This window comes from Protomyctophum bolini (assembly GCF_963924005.1).
Source record: "Protomyctophum bolini genome assembly, chromosome: 5".
NCBI lineage: Eukaryota > Metazoa > Chordata > Actinopteri > Myctophiformes > Myctophidae > Protomyctophum > Protomyctophum bolini.
In genome coordinates, this window is record NC_137866.1 from 40,958,275 (window position 1) to 40,978,747 (window position 20,473).

The following is a 20,473-nucleotide window of genomic DNA, read 5'->3' on the forward strand; positions in this document are numbered from 1 at the left end:
CTTCGTAAACCGAGCCCTACTTTGAATGCTATAACCCGGCCAGCTCCAATCATGTGACGGTAAATGTACTACTGGCCACATCACACACCTCGACTGGAGTGGAGGAGCGCGTCGAGCCGTCCGGCGAGGCAAGCTGCTCACATACTGGAGTTATCAGTGTTCTGAGCCACCATGCTGCTCCTCTGACAGCTGACAGCTGCTACACATCCAGGATTAAAGACCGACTGAAAGGACAATACGTCGTTTATTCACACACAGACACACACAGACACACACACACACACACTCAAACACACAGAGGTAAGTGCGTAATTTGCGCTCTGCCTTGCGCACATCGATTTATTGTGAACGGTTGTTTGTAGGCTAGCCTAGACTATATTGAGCTATTTGATCTCCTCTCTCTCTCTCTCTCTCTCTCTCTCTCTCTCTCTCTCTCTCTCTCTTAACTAAAGGCTAAAATGTACATTTTTCGGTACGGGACACAAGTTGTCACTTTGTTGACAAGCTGATATACAAGCTGAAAACTAAGGCTGTGCACGTGCAGGTTGGCTGGACAGGTAGCCCATCATAAACGGACATTAGCCTAATAATTGTATTATTCCAAAAGTAGCATAAAAGTGGACTTCTTAATCATTACCATATTGCGTTATTGGACGCACACAGCGCGTGGCCGCCGCGGGTTACTGTCGGTCAACTTAGTTTACAGAAGGGGGCGCACAAGCACAAACATGCACTTTCATCCATTCACTGACGTGTGTGTAATTTTGTAATCATAAGTGAGTAGGCCTAATGTAAAAAAAAAAAAAGTTTGCCTATAGGCCTATAATTGTAATGATCTCAATAATGTTGGTGCTGCATGGGGATAAATAAAAGCCTTTGATCTCAGTGAATGATTTATTGATTTTATATGCAACAGACCTACTACACACACACAGTGCACAGGCACGGTGTACGGATCCACACACGCACTGATCACGCACTGCACTGTACTGTTCCACAAGCATCACGTTTATGCCATTTGGCTGACTCTCTTGACAGCAGACACTCCGCACGTGGCCCCACGCTCCCTCGAGCCTAATATATTATAACGCCGTAAAACAGCGCAGCTTGCAAAAAAAGGACTGATCTACAACAATCGTGCTGATCTGTTGTGTTGTATGATGGAATATGATTTGAATTAAGCTTAAACAGGAGTTTATAGTTTGAGGTTTGAGGTTCAAATCACTTGAAGAAGCAGGTTGTGTTGTAACTTGTGTCACACATTTACACATATTGTCAGGCAGAAACCTCATATCTCCATAAATTAACCTTTTATGTTTTATTTCCCGTAAATGATTGTCCTAGGCTATACTTCATGATAAGAGTGTTGCACAAAAGTAGTGAAAAAGTGTCTTAGAATGAATAATTATTAAGGAACGTTTTGGACAAGGTTTCTACCCAACAGCGATGTTAAGAGCTACACCTTCAAACCATTTTTATCTCAAGGATACCAATCTATACTGTAAATACACTGTGTTCATTTGGAACCAAATTGGGACCGTTTTGGTTCCATACACTCTTGCAGTCATGTAGCCTATATGCATTTGGTTCCTAATTGACCCCTGGAACCCCTCAAGGACCCCTGGGGGTTACCAGACCCTGAGAACCAGCAACAGACAGTCACCAGTTTCTTTGTGTGATTTACTTGTTTTAAACTTCCTTTTACTACAGTATCATGTTTCTGCTGGTCATCCTTGATTGGAAAGCATTTTGGGTCACCTGCTGTCTATATTGTTTTTAAAGTGTGCGATATACATGCAGGTGACTTGACACCACCTTACAAATTAAAACATGGCTTTATGAACCGTAACAAACGCCTGGTTCTCCTCCGCAGGGAGAAGAGACCATCCGTCCAGCCTGTGTGCAGAGCAGAGCAGACAGGAATGGTGGATCACTTGCCGCTTGGCGAGGAGACCTTCCTGTACCTCAGCGGCTCTCCGGCGTCCGATTACAGCCGTCGGTGTCACCGCCGCAACGGCGGTGTATCGCCACCGGGCACCATGGTAACGGACGTGGGCATCTACCACCACCACCACCACCACCTCCACCAGGGGGCGGCACTCTCCGCGTCGCCGTTTGCCTCGGAGGATGACCTGAGCGAGTCGTCCAGCCCCTGCTCGTCGCTCTGCTCCAGCCCGGAGTCCTCGTCGTCCTCCTCGCTTCACTTCCTGGGCTCCAGCCCGGAGTCCTCGTCCTCCTCGGTGCACTTCCTGGGCTCCGGCTACGACAGCAGGGGTTGTGGGAGCGGCTCCTCAGGCAGGGAGAGCCACAACGACTGCCTGTTGGACCTCCTCCTGTCGCAGTCCTCGCTCGCCTCCTCGTTGGGCGGCGGAAACGTCACTCTCTCTGCTCCTCCGTCTTCCTCCCAGCCACCCTCCGCCCCGGCATCCTCCCCTCTGCTGCCGATGGGCCTGGCATGGGAGGCCAGGAGGGAGCAGCGGCTCAGCCTCCTGCAGCAGCAGGCCAAGGAAGATGGCTACGAGTTCCCTGTGTTCTTGGAGGAGCTCCATCAGCTCCACCAGCTCTTCCAGCCCACGCTGGAGGAGATCGAGGAGTTCCTGGAGGAGAACATGGAGGACATAAAGGAGGAGGAGGGGAGCGACGGAGGGATGTCGCCGGCGTCGGAGGAGGCGGAGAGCCCGGGAACGGTAGCCGGAGACGCCGGCGCGGCGCCAGAGAGCTCCGATCAGACCGTCCCGGTGGCGTGTGGCGCACAATCTCCAGACTCCTCCCACTTCGCAGAGGCCAAACATTTGTCATCGAGGACTGAAGCGGACAACGCTGCGCCAGTCGCGGATTATAGTTCTAGTCCTGCTAGTTCAGATAGTGACGTTATGGATGGAATTAAACAGGAGAACTGTTCATCCCCGGCAGTCTCCGTAGAGGGTTCGGGCGCTACATCCGGCATGCCGGTCATATTACAGATCCAGCCCATACAGATCAAACAAGAACCCAGCCCCAGTGCCGTGTCCAGCCCTGTCACCCAGCAGCCGCCTCCCCAAGCGGCCCAGACCCCCTCGGACATCAAAATAGCCCAGCTCCTCGTTAATATCCAGGGGCAGACCTTTGCCTTGGTGCCTCAGTTGGTGTCCCCTGGCAACCTCACCAGCACGCCCGGAACCGCCGGATCGTCCAAGTTTGTCCGGATCGCACCGGTGCCAATCGCTGCAAAACCCATGGGCCTGGGAGAAGTCGGGGTCGGAGGAGGCTCCGCCACGGGGTTCCTCATCGGAGGCCAGAAGTACCAGAAGAGCTCTGTAGCGGACCTTATCAAAATGCACAAGTGCTCGTTCCCCGCCTGCAATAAAATGTACACCAAGAGCAGCCACCTAAAAGCCCACCTGAGGAGACACACAGGAGAGAAACCCTTTGCTTGCACGTGGCCAGGCTGCGGCTGGAGGTGAGCATCAGTGAATCTGTGCATGAGTTGTGATTCAGATAGGGATAGTTACTGACTGCCAACTGAACTAGTTTAGAGTCTCTGAGTTAAATTGGCAGATTTGTTACGGCGTGGCTCTGTAGGAGGCAAGAGGCCTAGAAGCGGATCTGTCCATGTGTGTGTTTGCTGTCTGGAAAATAACCATCGCCAAATTTCACTTTTTTTTTGTTATTTAATTTTGTAATGGAAGTCAATGGTGGTCAGATCAGGCTGAAACCTGAGGCTATAGCCACATGAGGTCCTATAGATCCACATGGGAGCCACGCTTGTTTTGATTTGTTTTTTGTTTTGTTTTCAATGAAATGCATGATAAAATAAATCCAAATTCTCGCATGACAAATCAGGCACTTGAAACAATTGATGCGTGTGTGTAAGCATGTATGACAGCCACTCTTCGTTTTGCTATGGCCTTCCATGTTAATAGCCCGAATGCAACCTTCCAGTGAACTGGACGGCACAAGAGTGGATCAAATACATCAAAATCACGTTCACGTGCGTCAGCGCATTTATCTAAAGTCTATACATCCAGGTCAACAGGGCTATCAGCTTCTTCTATTGACAGATAAGACAGACTGTACGCAAAACACATGTGTAGCAATAACTCATGGAAGGATGAAAAAAATCTGATCTGGAATTAAAAGCTACCTTTGTTTGCAATGATTTGGCCCAAAATGGTCTTCCTTGGTCAAATATTGTTTAGTTTTTGCCCGAGGAAGACTGAGCAAATAAATAAATGCTCTGCTTACACACAAAAATATTAGTTCTTCAGCGATTCCTCAGTGGTTGTTTGGAGTGGTTGAGGTGCTATATAGCACCATTATAGCACCAGTCATACAAAAGTCCCTGTATTAGTTCTTTAGCAGTTCCCTGCTGGTTCTTTAGTATAATTTAGGTACCTCAAATGGGTCTATATCGCACCATTTGACAAAGGTGTATATGGTAATGACTTTAAGATAGGTATGGATAGCAGTAGCACAACCAAAAAACGGTTCCACTACGGTTAGGACTATGGTTAGCATGCACTAAAAGTGGTTTTCTCCTGTTTTTGTTGAGCGGCACCGTCGTACGCCAAGGTATAAATTGGACATGAGGTAATAATTTGTTCTGGTCGTGTAACTGTGCTATCGGTGTGTTTTTCCTGCCATGGCAGGAGTTGTAGATTAGATAGGGAGGCTTTTGAAGTTTCATTCAGACTTTGCACCGCGTTGGCAGACCCACACTTGTTTGTTCTCCGTCTGCAACAACTTGATATATGCTCTCTGTGCCTCACACACACGCGCGCACACACACACACACACACACACACACACACACACACACACACACACACAACTGGCCTGTTGCAGTATGAAGTTCAAAGTATTTATTAGTTACTCTTTTACTTTGGCAGACCTTTGTGGCCTGCTAATTCAATGTGATCCATCTGCGGAGGATCCATCCATTTTTGTTCTATTGAAGATGGGATAGTCCACTATTCCTCAACGTAGTGTAGCACCAAATTCTGGGCCCTGGGAGTCTGGGACAAGTACTCACTGTCAATGTTTGTGTGGGCGGAGGGGGCACCCCGTTGCTACATCCCTCCAGGGGTTTTTGTTTTTGACAGGGTTCTAGATGGTCCCAAAACGAGTTTGATGTGGTTCTGTCATTCGTCAGACACACATCATCTCAGTCGGAAATCCTGTATCCTGCTTCCAAAGATTAGTCTATAAACCACGTTTATGAGTTGTTTTTTTTTTACCCGCTACTGCCATTGCAGTGCTCTGCAGTTTTTTTCCCCCCATTCTGTGTGAAGGGAGGGGGGATCAGATAAGTTGTGCTCTGCTAATTTCCCCCCCCCCATTCTGTGTGAAGGGAGGGGGTATCAGATAAGTTGTGCTCTGCTCAGCAGTAAGTCCTGCAGCTGTGCCAGGCCTTATCAGTGGCCTGGGTTGCCCCCGGTAACAGCCAGCTGGGTGGATGGTGGGATGACAGTGGCATCATCACAGCTGCAGCTGTTTTACATCTACTGTAACCAGCTGGGCCACTATCTGCCCCATCCATGCACAATGCACTCCTGTTCATCTAAATGTAGCCCTGGGTTAGTACTGCATTATAGTAGCGCACGCCACCGTTGTACAAACAAATTATAATTAACAGGGTTGAGTTGTTAATCAGACTAATCAATTTAGTCGATTAGAAAATGAATATTGGACATATATATAAGGGGACAACGGATTCTCGATTATTCATAACCTTCTTGAGCCAAATTAAGTCGGTTTATTTCTGGTTAATTTCCAAGCCCTGTGGTACAGTACAGCTGAGTGTGCTGCCATCAGTCCTACCACTGCTATGCACTGTTTGATGATGCTCCAACAGTATGGATGTTTTGGATAGAAATAGGTTTATTGAGCCCCCCAATAAAGGGAGGTCATTTTGTGGCGCCAATGAATTGATCCAAAAACAACACATATTTCACAATTATTTAAATCTTGGCAACTTGGCAACTAATTCAAACCGCTTATGCTGTTGCATCATGTCCTTGTGGGTTAATATAACCGGAACACTGTACAACTCATCACTCCATTCATCAGCCTCACAGAGGCTGTAACCATTTGACCAAAGACATGGTGGGACATCCAGGAAAATCAGACGGTATAGGAAAACTGAGAGGGAGACAGTGTAGGATTGATAGACGGTAGGAAAGCTGAGAGGGAAACAGTGTAGGAGAGATAGACAGTAGGAAAACTGAGAGGGAGACAGTGTAGGAGAGATAGGCAGTAGGAAAGTTGGCCATGGGAGGGAGATAGTGTAGGAGAGATAGGCAGTAGGAAAGCTGGGAGTGAGATACTAGTGTAGGAGAGATAGACAGTAGGAAAGTTGGCCATGGGAGGGAGATAGTGTAGGAGAGATAGGCAGTAGGAAAGCTGGTAGGGAGACAGTGTAGAAGATATAGACAGTAGGAAAGCTGGGAGGGAGATAGTGTAGGAGAGATAGACAGTAGGAAACCTGGGAGGGAGATAGTGTAGGAGAGATAGACAGTAGGAAACCTGGGAGGGAGATAGTGTAGGAGAGATAGACAGTAGGAAAGCTTTGATTGATTGATTGAAATATTTATTAACAGTTTGAGGAATTACAGTACATTTCAAGCACAAACGCAATACAAAGACTGTTAACTGTGAGTGGACGACCCAATTAAGCATTACACTTGTTTACAAGAGTGTCCACCATGTTCAATTCATCAAAAAGCTGGCCATGGGAGGGAGACAGTGTAGGAGAGATAGACATTAAGAAAGCTGAGAGGGAGAGAGTGTAAAAAGGCTTAGTTTAACATGAATCGTGTTTTATTGTTTGTTGTATTGTTTATTTTGTGTCTGTATCAATGAATAATACAATAATAATAATAATAATAACTTGGCCGGTCACTGGTCCATAAAGCCTATGCCATGCCAGTCCGTGACATTCTATTGTGGCTAATGCATTATACACAGCACCATTGGAAAGGTCACAGTGTAAGAAACGGCCATTTGTGCACCACAGAGTTAAATTACCTGTGTGTACAAATCCCACGCTGCCATTTAAATGTGTCAGCCAGGTGACAACATAATGTAAAACAAGATGACATTTACTAAAACACACACACACACACAGAGAACAAACGGGACACAAAAGGGCTTGCAGTCTAGTCTTGTGATATGTAACCTTTACCTTTACATGCAGTGAAACAATTCTTAGTGTGAATTTATCCACATTTGTATGTAAATACTCTCAGAGTTCAATTTAAAACTAGAAATATGTGCTTATCGGAGCACAGATCTCTGCCAGGCTGGGTTGCCTATACCCAGGGGTGGCCCGCCCACCAATAATTGTCAAGGCAAAGTGTATTCAAACCCTGTTTGTGCCTGTTGGTATCAGTGAAATCACCTTGGGGTACAACAGGTCCTTTTTTGCTAAATTCGGAAGGCAATCGTAGCCAATCACACAATGGAATATGAAAAATCTGAACGATCCATGAGTGATATCAGACGATAGTAGCAAAAAGAAAAGGCTGTGTCGACTCATGATCCAAGGAATCATATACTGCCTGACCTATGTTAATATGTTATAGGCCAAAACATAAAGCAACCTGTCACCATATTGCCGGTTATTCCTTGGCCTTACTGGAAGTGTGGGAATATCTAGTTATTGTTTTAGCTCAAACCTGCTGAGATGATCTCTTGCCTCCTCCTCCTCCTCCCCTCTCCACCCCCGTGGAGGACCTGCTGTACTCAGTGTACTGTAGCTGCTCTCCTCCATGAGGGAGCGAGAGGTCTAGGGACGAGGGTTTAGAGGTAGGGACGGGTATAGAGGGAGCGAGAGGTAGGGATGGAGGGTTTAGAGGTAGGGACGGGTATAGAGGGAGCGAGAGGTCTAGGGACGAGGGTTTAGAGGTAGGGACAGGGGTATAGAGGGAGCGAGAGGTAGCGAGGGAGGGGAACTGTATGCCTTTAGTCTCTGGTAACATGAGAAGCTCATGTGTTGTCGCTACTGGAGTAAATAGAGCTTGAGGAATTCAAATGGCTGGACTCAAGCACACAACCTGCTGTGACACATAGGCCTACTGTCAAAATCACTTAAAGGTGTTCCTACTTACTGTACATTCTCCTCTCTCTCTCTCTCTCTCTCTCTCACAGTCACACACACACACACACACACACACACACACACACACACACACACAGACTGTTGTTTCTCATACACCTGCATCCCTTTTTCCGCACATTTATTGTATGTGTGGCACAGACAAAAGTAAATGTAAACACATAAAAGAGCATATATACACATAAACAAATGGACACACACTCACTACCTGCTTCCTCATCAAAGCACACAGTCAAATAGTCCACATCAAAGCACAGTCCTGAGCGCAGACCTGCATGCAAACTTTGATGTGGGCTCGATGATGGACAGTGTTCAGGTTTACTGCATGTGACAACAGCGTGTGCGTGCACGTGTGGGCGCGCGCGTGTGTGTGTGTGTGTGTGAGTGAGTGACCGATGACATCATAGGCTTCTGCCTTGTTCATACTCTGTCGTAGAACAGTGTTGCGTGCCAAAAATATCCGTCGACAAGCTCACAGAGCGTCGTAACACGATGCGCTGTGAGCTTGTCGATCGGCTATTTTCAGCATGCAACACTGTCACACGAGGAAGTCTAAATTGGACTTTGCTTCTTTGTCAACTAACTGTTTTGAGTGAAGTTCTCCTTTATAGAAAAGAGACAGTATAGGACATTTGACAGTGTAGGAGAGACAGACAGTGTGGTAGAGACAAACAATATAGGACATCTGAAAGGGAGACAGACAGTAGGGAAGCTGAGAGGGAGACCATGTGGGAGAGACAGACAGTAGAACATCTGAAAGGGATACAGTGTAGGGGAGACAGACAATAGGAAAGGCTCAACTGGGATTTGACCCTACATGTGTGATTCCATAAGTCAATGTCACCGACTCACCGGTGAAACAGTGCTTCTGTTTAAATAAAGAAGACACGTGAAAGTGGCTTTATTGCAGCCAGGCATTACATAACAATGTTTACCTGAAATGTGTACACACTACACATACTTGGTCGAGCAAGATTATTGCAGAATGAGGACCCTATCGGTGTTCTGGCATGTTTAGTTTATCAATTATGACTCATTGCTCATTGTTTGGTCTTTGAGGAAACCATTGTTTTCTATTCATTTAATACAAACCACATTCCACGATGCTGTTATGTTTCTTTCAAAGTTCAGTTTTCATTACATTTGAATGCATTTAACATGCAAATTGGTTTGAAAGGTCAAATCGAACACTCATGTCTTCTTAACGGCTCAGCGATGCTTAGCCAATATTGACTCATTTATTATTTAGCAGGTTTGGTAACATTTTTATGAGCTTGGAGAAAAGGTTTATACAAAATGTATCTCTGCTGTCGGGAAGAAACTACCTAACTCCAAAATGTTCATTTTACAAGAAATGGAAAATGTAGATTTTTCAGGAAATTAAGAAAACGTATTTAGAAAAGAAAGCAATACTGCATGCCTCGTCTTAGTTGGTGTTGACTTTATATATCGTCAATTACTTTGCATGAGAGGGGGAGAGGTGATGGAGTTCGTTGCTTTAGCGGCCGACAGTTTGAGGAGTGGAGTTAAGAGGTTTTGTCCAAAGCATTCTTTACTACTTTCCATTGGTTCAATATGTTCTAAACAACACACAGACACAACACAACGAAAGTCCTCAAAAATGAAGATAGGTGGTTTCCTCTCGACAGCAACGATATATCCATTAGTGGACAAAATGGTCTGTGCTTAAATGGTAAATGATGCATTTATATAGCACCTTTATCGCTTTACATAGATTGTGCATTACATTCACCCATTCACACGCACATTCATTCATACACCGATGGCAGCGGAAACCATGCAAGGCACCAACCAGCACATCAGGAGCAATTAGGGGTTCAATCTTGCTCAAGGACACTTCGACACTAACTCTGGGGGAGCTTCTGTGCAATACGTGGCCTAAGCTGTGATCAGACAATAACATGTACTGGTGGTGGGAGACCAAACACCATACTGCTAGGCAAAGAGGGTGTTCAGATGAGGGGGTGCCCTCTTGGCCTATAGGAGTAGATGCTTAGATGCTTGGTCTGGGGGGAGTGGTGCGTATGAGCTTCAGGCTGTACTACTTGTCAACCAGTAGGTGTGCTACTCAACAACACCGGTGTCTAAATGTCTTAATGGAAAAGCACAAGAACAACTCCAAGCAATATAGTATTAATATGTTCTACAGATTTTATTCCTAGAGTTGGATCGCTCACTCCACACAGCGATCGCTTCAACTCCTTACATGATGCTTCAAGTAACTGTACGTTCTGTAGGCTGCGACAAGCTAGGACAAAACCGTGTGTGTGTGTGTGTGTGTGTGTGGTGTGTGCGTGCATGTTCTGTGCCCACACTAACGTTACCCCAGGGGACAACCACAGTCTAGAGGCAGAGAAAACATCAACTATCAAGCTCAAGTTCCCACCCACCCCCCACTCCGCTACCCCAAACCGTACAAATATGCACTCATTGACCCTTCTGAGAGTTGAGAGACCACTTTAGAGAGGGGGAGAGAGAGAGAGAGAGAGAGAGAGAGAGAGGGGGGGGGGAGTTGATATCGAAAGAGACAGAATCGGTGAGAAGAGAATCGCCCCACATGATCAATCTTCGGCATGTCATGGATTTGAAGAACACTCCTGGTGTGTATTTGCACAAGACATCAATACATTAGCTTCAGAGAGTTGGGGTTAGGTGCTGTGGTATGTTATATTTGTTATATTTGGGCCCCAGCCCAGGTTGAGTCAGTGTAATAACCGTACATGCTTTCTATCATGTCTCAGCATGAAGCTGATATGGAACAGCATCAGCTTTAGGGTGTGGTGTGTGTGTGTGTGTGTGTGTGTGTGTGTGTGTGTGTGTGTGTGTGTGTGTGTGTGTGTGTGTGCGGTACGGGGGCATGTTGTGCGCCCACATGCCTGTGTGTGTGTGTGTGTGACAGTCTCAAAATGTACGGTACAGTTTGTGATGTGACACACCCTCCCCGCTGTTGACGGAAAGCTCCTGTTAACCCTTAAAACCACTGGACCCCTGCACACACACACACACACACACACACACACACACACACTATTTAAACCTCTGGTTTCAGCCACATCTGTTAACCTACACAGTCTCCAGACTTGGAGACTCCTGTTGCATTTTTATTCCCAGCGTCCAGCACAAGACATCTTCCTCAGCATAGCAAAGGGACGACAATCGTTAAAGACAGCATAAGTCCCCTTTTGTTCTGCATCAGTGCTCCATCAGTACTAGATCAACAATCGACTGCAGTGATTCTTTTCATCTTTTTAATCTCAAGGATCCCCTATTTGACATACAGTATAATACATTAGGGGGATTTTGGTTACTGGGACTCGAGGAACATGTTCTTGTTAGAGACGATAATGTCTGTCATTTGGTCCAGAATTCCTTTTATATTCTGTAACTGTATTGATAACTGTAGTGATAACAGTGAAACGGATCAAAACACGTGATCTACTTGTACTTGTACATGTAATATTGGTGAAGATGTCAAGTTTTATCAGAAATGGCTCAAGATGTGCTCATAAACATAATCAGCAGCCTCACTTAAGTATTATTATGAATAGATTTAGTTAATAGATTTGTTTTGCACTGAAAGGGATGGTTATTGTATATTTGGATTTCCATTAGCTACTACCTTAGCAGCAGCTACTGTTCTGCAATACTTCCACTGTCAGTCAGTTGCTCTGCAGGAGCCAAATACAGCCGTACAGGTCCATTTGGTTCCATCTGTACTTCTGTAGACTCTCAGAGTTAAATCTACACTGAGGATATTAGAGGGTACATAGACATAGTTCAGTTAGCACAGACCTGGTTGGAATTTAACTTTCCATCTCGGAAATTGAACCGGCAACCCTCTTGGCTTTAAATCTCACTGACCGCTGGCCAGCCACCTTGGCCGAGACAAAGGCAAACGCGCTCTCAGAAAACGAAACGGTGTCACATCAGTTCAAATTCCATCGCCGCGCGTCCCAATAGCCACATCGCTTATCTCCCCAATCACCCCAATTCATTTGGATACACGTTTTTACTGCCGGCCTTTAAAAAGATAAACGGGCCTCTTGTGAAATCCCACGTCTGTGAATAAGTGCGAGTGATGTTTCTACTTCTCTGTGAATTATCACCTTCATGAGAAGTGGGCCTCATGCTGCTGTGTGTGAACAAACCAATATGGGTTATAGATTTACACATTCAACTGAGTGTTACACTTTAACTAACGCACCAAGATACACACACCACTGGCAGACCAACCCACATGCACGGTTACACGTTTGTATTTCTATACTTATGAAGACATCAACCTAAATACAAAAATAGCAATTCTACAAGCTTGTAAATCTGCTATTTTTGGCATGCGGTGCGACACTCGCATACAAAGTATAATTCAGGCATAATTCCAACCCTAACCCACTAAACCTAACCTCTAATGCTTAAACCTAACCCTAAACCCAACCTTGGTTTTTAAGGCCTAACTCTAAAAGAAAAAGTCCTCACTAATGTCTATTTCTCAAATGCTACGCGCACAGTGCACCCACCCACACACACGCACGCACACACGCACGCACACACACACACACACACACACACGCACACACGCACGCACGCACACACACACGCACACACGCTGTGTGTGTGACACACACACAAAGTGGTTTGCCATCGTGCCATCATGTGCATGTAGTTTGTTCTGTGGTCACACAGGCCAGATCAGGAATAGACCCCCGTCTCGGATTTACGGCGCACATGTGGTGTCCACGGCTAAATCCGGAATGGACGTGTTAACTTCCCTGAGACCAGGCAAAGTTAATACACACGCACCTCTCCCATTACCCCAACATGCAACTCCTGACGTAACGGTGAATGTTTTGAATAGTAGAAAGACGGCCTCTCTTTGATCTGGGCTCCGTGTTATCTAAGCTTTACCTCGCTCTACAGTAGGGACCATGTGCAATGTTTGAAGTTGCAAGCCAGAACTAGTTTTAAAGAACAAAACATTATTTTGGAATAAGTTGTATGGTGGAGACGTGTGGTTATATTTAGTGTGTGATTTATATATAAATCACACATGTATAATTATGTGTGTGTAGTACTGCCTTAAGCTCATTGTCTCCCCTGGCCAAGTGGGGATTCCCTCTTCCAGCAGTGGTAGAGCTTTGGTGTCCCACATGGGAGAAACTTGCAGATTTGTTGGTGAAAATATTAACTAATTGCACACCTGAAAGCATAATATATATTCTACACAAAATACTATATATTCTGACAAATGATTTCCATTAGTCCTATATATATATGGGAACCAGCCGATGCTTCATTCAGTCAGAGCGACTTAAACAAGATCTAAAGCATTCCTGGTGCTTCATTTCTGATTGGTTGTTTCAGGAATGAGCAGGAATTCAGAGCAACCTAAAACCGCATGCATGTCTTGTAGAAATAAAAATGTATTCCTTTTTTTCTTCCTCCGATTAATCTAATGCCCCTTAATTTATTTTGATAGATTCTCACGGTCGGACGAGTTGTCCAGGCACCGGCGCTCTCACTCCGGAGTGAAACCGTACCAGTGCATCGTCTGTGAGAAGAAGTTTGCCCGCAGCGATCACCTGTCCAAACACCTCAAAGTTCACCGCTTTCCCCGAAGCAACAGGACAGGGCGCTCTGCAAACTGACCCCAACGACCCCGGCAACCCCACCCACGTGTGTGTGTGTGTGTGTGTGTGTGTGTGTGTGTGTGTGTGTGTCTGTGTGTGTGTGTGTCTGTGTGTCTGTGCGTGTCTGTGCGTGTACGTGTGCGTGTGCGTGTGCGTGTGTGTGTGTGTGTGTGTGTGTGTGTGTGTGTGTGACTGTGTGCACGAGCGCGTCTGTGTGAGAGAGAGAGAGAGAGAGAGAAAGTAAGAGTGAGAGAGAGAAAGTGAGAGTGAGAGGAGAGAGGGGGGGAAGATCCATTCTCAAAGAGACCGTGCCCGGACATCTGGACATATCTCGTTTTACTTGTGGTCCTTCTGTCAGAACGTCGGTTCACGCCGTTTGTGGTACTGTGATAAATTATTGGGAGGTGAAGAAAGGACTTGAGCTTAGCTGAAAACTGTTACTTGACATGACACCCTCATCGGTGTAATAAGCTTCTTGTATATTACAACAATGTTTTTTTGTTGTTGTTTTTTTTTAGTCTTGGTTCCATTCAAAATGTTTTAGATAAAACAACCGGATGCTTTCAAAGAAAGAGTATTTTTACACTTTAACCCATTCTGACCAGGCACCCATTTTGGTGTTGGCATCATGTTATGCTTTAGCTATTGAAAAATAGCAGATCTACAAGCTCATATCGCGCCACCGAGTGGCGCGATACGAGCTTGTAGGTCTGCTATTTTTGAAAAATTCGAAGAACGACTGACATTTTTAGAATCTGATCTCAGGTCAGAATGGGTTAATCAGACCAGTGTGTGTCCCGTGGAAACCTCGTATGAATCTGATCTCAGGTCAGAATGGGTTAAGGTGCATATTGTTGTTGGCGTGTATGCTTGTACAATTCATAAGCTTTGTGGCTATAAACGTTATGACATCACGGGGCCTGAAAGTACAATGATTGGCCAAAAGTTAGTGGACACAATTTCTAATTAGTGTTTCTAATTGGTGTCCGTTTCTTCCAGTGAACGGAAATCTCAATACAATGACATTCTAGACAATTGTGTTCATCCAATTTTGTGGCAATGGTTTGTGGAAGACCGTTTCCTGTTTCAGAATTACAACAACGTTATTTTATCCAATGTGTGTGTGTGGTAGAATATGTTAATACAATATAAGTAGTATGTCTCCAGTGAGACCCTGGCATAGGAAATAGCAATATCTTCGCTAGTGTGGTAGAAATGTGGTCTCCAATGTGGGAGACATGGGTTAAAACCTTGGGTTTAGGACACGGATTGCAGCTTTAATCATTATCCTTTTGAAAGAACTGTCTGACCTCACTGATGCTCTTGCAGCTGAATGGAAGCAAACTGCAGTGGAGAACCATCCCAGAATGGTGGAGAATATACAGTAGCAAAGGTGGACCAACTCTATATCTCTATTATCATGTCAGCAATTTGTTTTATTGTGTAAACATGAGCTCTATTTTTAGATAATTTGGAAGAATCGAAGCTATGCAGATTCTGCTTTTAATTTATTTATATTTTAACAGTTTTTAAGAAGAAAACATTTCCCCTTTTATAAGCTTTAAATTCCTCCACGACTTTATGACTGCAGTCAGCTGATTGGCTACAGATAATTCCACATGACTTCAGCATGCTGCTGCTTCTCTTTACACCCTGTAGCAGTAGCTCAAACACAGTACGATCCTCAGTGAGTCAGTGTCAGTTTAACTCTGAAAGTGTACAAATGTATCCAAATGGAGCCGTAATGGTGCATTTTGCTAACATTTGTACACACTTGATCAATTATCACTGGGGAATTTACTCTGAAGTGTGGTTACTGGCTTCTACTTGATGTTTTATGGATCGAATCAGATTAAAGGTGGCCAGTAGTGGTATCGAACCGATACTGAGACTGATACTGAGCATCTTATGTCTTTAATTGCGTGTGTGTGTGTTATAGAGCTGTTAAACACATCAGGCTGTGTTCTGGACTAAATTGCTTCTATAAAGATTTATGGACCAGAACTATTCATGTGGAATTGGGTTGACTTTTCAAACAGACAGACAGGGGCCTTTTGATCTACCAGCTGTTAGGGTTAGGTTTAAGTGTCTCGCTCAGGGACACTTCAACTAGACTAGACTCACTATGGCAGCCCGCAGAACACCCAAAACATCTCTGTGACATATAGCACCTGTATACTGTAGCACCTGTATCGCACCAGTGTGCAGATAAACACGCACAACTGATTTGTTCTTATGACTTTGTCATCTAATCAGCGTTGTTGACAGTGTTGAGAGTAACTGACTTTATGTCATATTGGCATTGAAGTCGTGATGTGTTCCACCTATTCCAAAGAGTATTTATTGTACGCCTGGCCTTTTTGTATTGAAACACATTGGGGTAGAAATGTCAGCTTCATTCATTATGTAATATTGTGTGCCCTCACAAAAAACATGGAGTAATCCTGGTCTCTAAACTGCCTCCTCCTGGTCATGGATGATGGCTGGGAAAGAAACTGGTTGGAATAACGTGTTATCTTACGTCCTACCGGGAAAACTCTCCCCTGTCAAGTGATACGAAGCGCCCTGCTCACTCCTCATGCATTGAAGGAAGCATGAGCTCAGTTTGGGACTCTCCCCAGGTTGGCAGAGGGAAGTAGCACTCACTTTTAGAGGAGTGTATGTCTGCTACAGCAATTAACAATCATGAAATGTGGCACCTGGGAAGGGTGTCATGAAAACATAACATGCCAGATGTCACTAACCAATGACCACAGATATTTGGGGTCCTATAGTTATGTACCTGCACTTGAATAAAACATATTTCTGCTCCCATAAACTTCTAGCCAAACCACAAAATGTAATTGTTGGTCTGCCTGAACTTGTCTTCGACCTTAATGGTTTTCTTGGCCTGGAAAGATGGTTAACATGGTCACAGAGACATATTAAGAAATCAAAGCCACTGTCGAGATTTAGCACAATAGTAACGACTGATTTGTAAAGCTATGGGGCAGCGAAGCAAATTGACAGCAATGATAGCCAGTTTACAACTGGCATGTTAAGTGCCATATTAATCAATGCAACACTTACTGTCACTCTGTAATTATCTCTTCCACTGCTACAACCCTACAAAGCCTTTCCTCTTAAACCAGCTGCCAAATACAGTAACTGAAGATGCAGCGTGAATTCTCCAAATGTCTTTTAGCTGTAATTGTCACTCACTAGGAAATCACGTTTAATTGAGATTAAATGTGACTTGTCACACCATATTTAATGACTCATGGAAGAATCGAAGCTATGCTGATTCTGTTTTATTTTTATTTTTTCGGATGAACTGTCAAGCCTCCAGAACAGATACCATGGCCTATAATTTATCACTAACATCTCCCTGCCAAAGAAATGTGCTTTTTACTTGTACTGTAAGAGAACAGTTGGGTCAGAGTGTAGTTTATATACTAATGGATTGGTTTCATTTCATTCATGCGTTGGATAAAATGAGGGACGCAATATGGCTTCTGGAAAATGAAAATCAGAGATGTAGGCTACAACCTGGCTGTTAATTTAAAGAGGGTATAACTATATGTGATTTGTTGTTGTTGAAAGTTAAAGGTTTATATTCCAATACAGTGGTACTGTAACAGGAGTCTCTCTCCACTATTTAGTAAACAGAAATACATTTTCTAATCAGGAGAGTACGAGTTCTCTCATCTGATTGGGTACAATTATTGGGATCACAAACTCAATTTTCTGTTTACTAAAGAGCTGGAGGAGATGGGGAGACCCCTGCTACTATTCTATTGCAATGATTACTATCAGAATATAGAACTTATAAAAACAATCTACAAATAGACTCAGTGTAGATGGAAAGCAGGCCTATAGTGCCCTGGGGGACCCTGGTCAACTATGTAGTTAAATCAAGTGGAGGCAAGCCATCAACTTTACCAACAGACTTTGCCATCGATATAACTTGAACAAAGGAATGTAGAACTTTGGGTTAGGGAATAAGAAACATGTACTTTTTTTCCCTTTTTTTGTTCAAATGGTTGACAGACGCTATTGGAGGTACAATGTGCCTTAATGCCAACGTGTATGTATGAAGTGTTCGACTTTGTAATATATGCCATGCAAGGCATTTCTTCCATGCAATATGAAAAGAAAAACAAAAAAACAAAGCTTTTATGAATTAGTGTTATTATATTCTCATGAATGTATGTAAATATTGTACATGCATCTGAAAGAAGAACAAATATATTCTTCTAATCATTTCTGCAGTTATATGAAAATAATTTCTACAAATATGTAAAGAAAGTGTACATAACATGATAAATCAATATATATTGTAAAAGTTGTAACTTACACTTTTTTGCCAGGGGTTTACAAAGCACATTCCATGTGTTACACAAAGGTCATGAATATTAATGAATGACATTTCTCCCATGAAAATGTATTAAACATTTAATTGATTGGATGGCATTCGTATGCAAGATTTCAAAGTAAAATATCTATAGACGATTTTGAATTACAGCACAATGCATCGTGAAATATGACAACTCACTTAATGTGCTATGTAAATATAATTATTACAGTTACGGTATATGTAAACACATGACAATTCAATGTGTGCTATGTAAACTCCATACAAAGAAGAAGCCAAAAGTTACATAAAATGTTCTATTTTTGTTTGCTTTGTTCTACTACATGAATGCATTTACAAATAAAAATAAAAAACTTAAATAAACCTGGTGTTTCTGTTTGATTTGAGTGGATTGAAAATCATAATATGCCGTATCAATTCCAGTTGTTTCTATGTTGACATGGCGTATGACCTGATGAAAGATCATGTGAGATCGAAACGTCATGTTAACATGAAACATAATAATAATTCCCAAAATTATAATACATTGTGTTTACATGAAGGTTAATCAACTATACAGTATCATGACATATTTGATGTATATATTATTCTACAGTACGTGTCTCATTAACTTACTATAATGCCTAAAATGTCCTATTAGCCACGCCCCCCCCCCCCCCCCCTGTATGTCATAGGCACAATTTCCGGGGGGGAAATAAACAAAATGCTTGAGTGGTTAAAGGGGAATACCACTCATTTTCAACATTTTACTATGTCATTAATATATCACTGCGTGAAAACCCTAACCCTAGACTAGGGGGTGTAACAGGAGTTAACGGGCAATTATGGGCACTGTATTAAGTTTAGTGGGCATATACAGTAATATACGGTAATACCGGTATACAGGTGTGGTACAATTCGGGAGCTTACGGGAGTTTGTTGGAAAGTTTAACGGGAGTTCCCTGTAATATATATGTCACGGGGCAACCCGTGCCCTATACACATACGTACATTGATGGACAAACCTAAACTACACAGTTGCATCCAATTAACTAACTTTGCCGGCTGGCTTGGAAGACTGTGGAAATAGACATGAGGGCATATTTATATTTTTTATTATTTGTAACTCGGTGAATTGTAAAAGAGAACACGAGTACTTTGCAAAGATTTTCACAGCATATATGTTTATTGTCAATGGTGTTTAATTATGATTGTTTGGCACCTGGCTCTCCTGCAGTACTGGTGATCCTCTTGATTGAGGGGAAGAAGGTACCAAGTGCTATGCAGATGGTGTCTGTGGTAGGCATTTCTGTCTGTTACAAGAGCTCTTGTGTTATGTGTTCTATGTATCTTTAGGTTGTGGCGCATGTAATGTATTCTGAAATGTTTTGGAATTGGTTTAGGTAAACTAGATAATTGTGTAAGTTAACTCATGGGCCGTGGTTAGCCAGATGTTGAGTTAAGTGGGTTACCAATTACAGAACTGTTCCTTGGTATAGTCTTGCCTATAGCTAGTATAAGAGGGAGGCCGCAGGGGCAGTGAGTCAGTTCAGTTTGGCTTGAGGCAACCTGAAGCTAACACCCAGGGAGAGCTGCTAGGGGGCCCGTCATTGCAGGGTTTATAGCCTAGACGGTTTATCAAGTTCTGGGTTTGTTTCCCTCATTTGTTTTAAGTGTTTTTCTATGTTGTCTTTTTGTAAGTTAGTCTTTAGTGTTTTGTTTTGTTCGAGGCCTTTCCACTGTGAATAACCTGCATCGGGGAGAAACAAAAAACCCTAAAAGGTATTGCTGGATTCTGTAACTTTTTGGAGCCTTGGCCACTTGGCCAACTTTACAATATACATCCGTATTCCAAGCTTTTTGCCCAGTGATACCTTTGAGCTGTTAATAATAATAAAAACATAATAAAAAAGTCCCCCCATTCAGTGTTTCCTAGAACTGGAGGTATGAAAAAATCATTAACATTGTGAATCACATCTTAATGACATCATCGGAGTGTTTCCAGAGAGCCAACACACACACAATAGCAGCACCCTGACTCTGTTTGACCAGAATGGAACAGAGCCTTCATTAGTATTAGCGGTAACACCTGTGAAGGAAGTAGGGAAGGAGTGCAAGTTCTTAAAAAAATGGAGCCCATTGTGCTGAAATGGATGCTCGACCAAGCTGGATGCACGGCGGAGGATTTGAGGATTGTTTTCATGTTTGTTTGATAAAGGATGAAAGTGAGTAAATACAGTGCTTCCCTTAAAGTTGCACAAGAAACATAACAGTTGCAAAACAGGAGGAAGAATGCTTAACGGCAGATTCATACCACATGGTTCGCAAACTCCCCAGCCTTAACACTATAGGCCTAGCTCTCCTGTCTCTCCGTTCATGTCCTCTTTCCCTTCCTTC

General features: G+C 43.6%; 1 protein-coding gene across 2 annotated transcripts; it reads left to right on the forward strand.

Moving 5' to 3' along the window:
• The first annotated feature begins 79 nt into the window (after nt 1-79).
• Nucleotides 80-18,483, forward strand: LOC308315810 (uncharacterized protein). 2 transcript variants are annotated; one of them, XM_080763979.1, is made up of 3 exons: nt 80-304; nt 1,874-3,439; nt 13,593-18,483. In XM_080763979.1, the coding sequence occupies exons 2-3, from the start codon at nt 1,923-1,925 to the stop codon at nt 13,759-13,761; spliced, it is 1,686 nt and encodes a 561-aa protein (XP_080620105.1). In that variant the 5' UTR covers nt 80-304; nt 1,874-1,922; the 3' UTR covers nt 13,762-18,483. The 2 variants fall into 2 exon arrangements, with proteins under 2 accessions (XP_080620105.1, XP_080620104.1); XM_080763978.1 differs by having other exon boundaries at nt 80-300.
• Nucleotides 18,484-20,473: the final 1,990 nt, after the last annotated feature.

What these genes read in the sequence shown, in the direction of transcription:
- LOC308315810 (XM_080763979.1), top strand. Translation starts at nt 1,923, where the DNA reads ATGGTGGATCACTTGCCGCTTGGCGAGGAGACCTTCCTGTACCTCAGC. An exon ending in TGGCCAGGCTGCGGCTGGAG is followed by an intron (nt 3,440 to 13,592) that starts GTGAGCATCAGT and finishes TTATTTTGATAG; the next exon opens with ATTCTCACGGTCGGACGAGT.